At 35.6% G+C, this 5,086-nt stretch overlaps 1 protein-coding gene across 1 annotated transcript; it reads right to left on the minus strand.

Annotated features, from left to right (window-relative positions):
- Positions 1 to 375: 375 nt before the first annotated feature.
- Positions 376 to 4,853, minus strand: LOC109061861 (cytolytic toxin-alpha-like). The gene is made up of 4 exons (XM_042719836.1): positions 4,758 to 4,853; positions 2,815 to 4,533; positions 1,063 to 1,169; positions 376 to 957 (listed from the first exon to the last, which is right to left on the minus strand). Exons 1-4 carry the CDS (start codon positions 4,846 to 4,848, stop codon positions 625 to 627), a joined length of 2,250 nt encoding a protein of 749 aa, XP_042575770.1. The 5' UTR covers positions 4,849 to 4,853; the 3' UTR covers positions 376 to 624.
- Positions 4,854 to 5,086: the final 233 nt, after the last annotated feature.

A 5,086-nucleotide genomic window follows, 5' to 3' on the forward strand; every position in this document is an offset into this window, starting at 1 on the left:
ACATGCACATAAGATAAGAGAAACAACTGGAAGGGAGTGTATTTTTTTTGAACAGTTATGAATCTTTGCAAATCACCTTTCCTAATAATGTACTAATTAGCAAGTTTCCTGATGAATGTGCTCAAGTAAACAGTCTCTCAGAGAGCAGCTCAGAAGAGAGTCCTGCAAGTAGCAAGGAAAATGCTACAAAACGGCTTGCTCTTAAAAGAGCTGTTTTCAACTGTAAAAAAAAAAAAAATGTGTTTTTTTTTACACTACCATTGAGAAATTTTAACAAACTGTGTTACAGACTTTTTTTATTAAGAACCTAAAGCAGGGGTCGGCAAGTAAGTTTGGCATCGGGCCAAAAAAAAAAAAACATTTTACTAAATTGTTAATCAGAGTTTCTTGTTAGGTAATAGTAGTTACTACAGTGTTAATAGTGCATTAGTCATTGGTTCCTATGTATTTATTCATGGACAATGGAACAGTATTTTAAAGTGTTATCAAATCTGATATTTGACTTTTATTCATAAAATCTGATGCATGCATTAACTTAAGTATGTGTTTAGTATATGAACTCTGCAAAACAGTTTATTATTTGGATACTTCCAGCAACAGATATGTATGTACAGTTTGAGGCATCTAAATGAAGTAGAAGCCCAGAGCATTAATGCAACCTCCACTTCTCGCTGTAATACCGTTACATTTTCCAGACTTCACATCAATCTTCACGGGCTCACCACGGCGTTCTTTAGGCTGAGTAGACAATTTTGTTGTTGTACCATCACTTTTGGCAACCTCAAATTCCAACCCACCAAGTCTTTTCTTATCTTCAGTTGGCCACAGTGTTGCAGCAATGATTTTATCATTGTCATCAAAAAGCAATTCTTCTAAAAATCCTGCAGTGTCCCCAACTTTGATCATGTGACCAGTTTTAAAAAACACTTGGATTGCTTTCACAGGTCCGACGATAATCTGCAGTGGCACAGAAAAAATATTTCATATTACTGAAAGATGTTAATGAAAACAATGTGAGGTAAAAAATAAATAAATAAATAAAAAATAATAATCTAGACATACCCCAGGAATAAAAACACTATAAATGCTGATCTTCTTAATGGTGGTGATGGAAGGGGTCATATAGGTGACTTCACTACCTTCTGTCCCACCCACAATCACACGTTGTGCTGAAAAAAGGGGGAAACAAATGGATACATGCAAATAGCAGCAGAATACAGATGTTCATAGTCAGTTTGATTATTATAAGAGTGATAACTGCTTTCAAAAGAAAAGGTCATAATTTTGATTATTATGTGCTGAAAAAAGGGGGAAACAAATGGATACATGCAAATAGCAGCAGAATACAGATGTTCATAGTCAGTTTGATTATTATAAGAGTGATAACTGCTTTCAAAAGAAAAGGTCATAATTTTGTTTTTCATCATTTTGTTTTTCCACCTAAATGATTAGTGCCTCCATTATAAATGTGTTTATCATAAATGTGAGGTAAGCATGGGCAGATTATAACTTGCAAAGGCCAATTATCTCCGAGGGCTATCTGCAATTATTATTATTATTATTATTATTAATAATAATAATAATTATTTTCCATTTCACATTCACAGTACTATAAGGTGAAAGTGTGCCAACAGACTTTTACAGCAGAAACCCACCAATAGGTGGTTGAAAGTCACCTAAGTCTTAATACTTCTCTATAAATTTTTAAGACCATATTTCAAAGTGAAAATAAAAAATAAAAAAATAGAAGAAAAGGATTAAGGTTGTAATGATTAAAAGTTCAATTCACAATACTGAATTCACAATTTGATACTCTCAGAAGTCACACTGCCAAATTTTCTGTAGTCCGTACTCGGTACCAATACCTGTCAAATTTCACTGCTCTCTGCAGCATAGAAAAAACTACTAAAAATCTATTTAAAAATAAAATAAATAAAAATGACTAAAATAAAAAGTAAAAAATAATTTAGCTTCAATGAAGCTGTCCACACTGCACAATGAATCTCTTATTTACACCATGTTTACATTTTTGTTATTTATAATGAAAGGATCTGCAAGCATGTAGTGTGCAAACTCTAAAGTGTGCAAAATCCAAAAGAAAAGAAGTAACAGAAAAAAAGGAAATAATATAAAATAATGTCTTTCTGTCTTTCTTTGTGTTGATGGGAAGTTTTAATATAAAAGGTTTATAATACTTCCTTAAGACCATATTTTTACATGTTTGCGCTTATATGTTTACATTTATTGTGTTTAAACATAAATACGTCTAGATACTAAAATCTAGTGAGTCTCACACACTTTTATCCTAAACAAGCTACCAAAATCTGAAAAGATAGCCTAATTGTTAACCTTAATAAGCTAGCTTTATAATAATTTCAGAAAACATATTAGCTATTTGTAAATTAACTTTGGTGCGTCATATTTTAAAATGTTATGATTCAAAACATATGTATTTAATTACTTGAGTTATTCTTTTTAGTTATAGATGGAGTTGTTGTGTTCAGTTTATTTAGTTAGGCTATTATAGGCTATGTCCCATGCGCAAATGTCTGTTAAATTAACATAAATGAAACATATCATCATATGAAGTAAAAACACTTGAAACTTATTAAAAACTGAAACAATTTCATATATTAACATCTAGCCTAGTCAAATATCTATGGTATTTATGTGTAATAATATGACAGAGACTTGTCATAGGGCTTGCATATTATTGCTCTTTTGTTGGTTTTGATTGCTTCTATTGTCCTCATTTGTAAGTCGCTTTGCATAAAAGTGTCTGCTAAATGATGTAAAATCTAAGAGGACACTTACCTGAAGTTGGTATGGGGCTGACAGTGTCACTGGCTTCACTCACTCCCACTTTACTCACTATCCTGTAGCGGATCAAGTACGGTTTTCCAGACTCCAATCCAGTCAGAGTAAAGTATTCATCAGCTGTGTTTATGACAAGCCACTGTTCTTCAGGTCCACAATCTGCTTTTAACTGCTTGTACTCCACTCTGTACTGCACTGTTTCCCCTGTTGGAGATTTCTGCAGTTTTAGGGATACAGTTTGGTCCTGGACATCCTTCACTACCGGAGGGGGCGGTTTGGACACGGGCTGGAAATGTGTGTTTGTCAGATTCCCTTGTTCATACAGGTAGATGGAGGAGCCTTTATTGGAGGGATCAGAGATGGCAGAAATAATGAAACACATACGTTTGTCATCTTTATTGGCCTCTGAAAAACATCTGAAAAGAGATAAGTTCTCTCTCATCTTTTTTGTGACATCAGGATCACTGAACCACTTTTCGACAGATGCCATGGAAACCATGTTTTCTTCCACATCTAGCTTTTCAAATGTGTCAGGTTTGAGAAACCCCTGTAGTTTTTCAAGATACAGGTCTTCATTCTTCAGAGATGTGAAGGTGAAGCACACCACAAAATAAATATCAGGATCATGGAGGATGGTGATGAGACCATGTGAATCTTCAGTTTTGATTCCCTCCAGCTTCTTGATGTAAGAACTTAATATGCTAAATTCAGACTTTGCATCATTTAACCACTGGTTAAGCATCCCATCATTAAAAGGTGAGTTCCTGTAGATCTTTAAGATTTCTTCTAGTGATTTCTCCTCCATTCCTCCTCCTCGAATGGCAGGCAAAACCCTGGCCACTTCTTTCCGGAGCACCGTCCTGTAAATGTTAAATGATTCCTGAAATGAGTGCAGTTTCTCTTTGATGTCACTAAAAACATTTACCAGTGTATTTCTGGACAGGTCATTATATGTCCTCTCTGCCTCCTCCAGCCCATCCATTATATCTTGAGTGCTGGAAACAAGGCTTGTGCTGATTTCTCTCTCTAGCTGAGCTGCTTTATTATCCAGTAGGTGAAGAGGATAAAGCCAGACTTTTATAGGAACTGCTTTCTTTGGACTCTCCTTCAACAGAGTGGGGAGCTGCTTGTACAAATCCAGGGCATCCATGTATGTGGTGGGGTTTTGCTCAAGACAGATATTACCATGAAATGTGCAGGTGATCTTCTCAACCATTTCCTTTTCAGCATCTGTCATTTGTACAGCTCCCTTTCCTTCAACTGAAAATAAAGGGATCTTCTTGACCATGACATTTAGTTCTCCTTCAATCTTCTGCTTGTTTTCCTCTTCTGAAAATGTCCGATCAAACACCATGAAGGCCTGAGCACCATAAAGTACAGCTGTAACCACATGAGTTGCAGTTTGCTGGTCAAACACTCGAGGGTAGGTGATCTTGCCCAGCTGTGTCATAGTGAGCTGCTCGAATCTGGATGTCTCACTGTAATACATTGTCACTCTGGACTGTTGGTTTGAGGATTTGGTGTCATGCAAATACTTGGCAGATCCTCCCACCTCCACCAGCCCCCCCAAGAAGCTGGCCTTCAGAGAAGCACTTATATCCAGAAGACTGGACTTACTAGAGAGAGAGTCAGAGCTACTGAACTTCAAATCTGTCTGGAGCTGTGGACGGGTATCCAAATCTTCGCTTAGTGATTTCTTATCCCACAGAGTAACACCTGAAATGAGTGTGGCTTTAACAGTTATTTTATGTATGTGGACACAATGATCTGTTGAAGTAAACATGCAGATCTTGTATCTCCAATACAGTTTTAAAATCATTCAATATAAGTTTACTTCGTCTTATTGTCTCTCAAAATCCCCACAAGTACGGTTTGTTTTAATTTTACAATTGGGTAAAAAATGGAACAAAAAGCTCTTTTAATAAAACTAGGTACATCACCTGGAATAAAGGAATCACTGCGGCAGTCATAAAGCATCCCAGGAAACAGAGGTCTTCCTAAGGCTGCCACTTCAATGGGCTTTGATGCCATGGCTGCAGACCTGCAGTAATTAACAAAGAACAAAGAGATTATTCATAGATTACAGGTTTAAAAATAACTTTACTACTCTAAAATTCTTGATACAATCTAGTTACAGTCTATTCAGTATAGAGAAAATTATGAAAAATAATTTAATTAGTTCTCACAAGCTACATTTACATGCAAACATATAATCCATGCCCGACAAGACTGTGAAGTTTTGAGTTAATGAACAAATAATTTAATATAA

The sequence above is a fragment of the Cyprinus carpio genome, chromosome B3 (assembly GCF_018340385.1).
Source record: "Cyprinus carpio isolate SPL01 chromosome B3, ASM1834038v1, whole genome shotgun sequence".
Classification (NCBI taxonomy): domain Eukaryota; kingdom Metazoa; phylum Chordata; class Actinopteri; order Cypriniformes; family Cyprinidae; genus Cyprinus; species Cyprinus carpio.

Bases quoted from the DNA above. Each gene is read 5' to 3' on its own strand.
- LOC109061861 (XM_042719836.1), bottom strand. From the start codon at position 4,848: ATGGCATCAAAGCCCATTGAAGTGGCAGCCTTAGGAAGACCTCTGTTT. The intron at 1,170-2,814 runs GTAAGTGTCCTC...CCCTTTTTTCAG, and splicing joins CAGCCCCATACCAACTTCAG to CACAACGTGTGATTGTGGGT. The intron at 958-1,062 runs GTATGTCTAGAT...GTGCCACTGCAG, and splicing joins ATAGTGTTTTTATTCCTGGG to ATTATCGTCGGACCTGTGAA.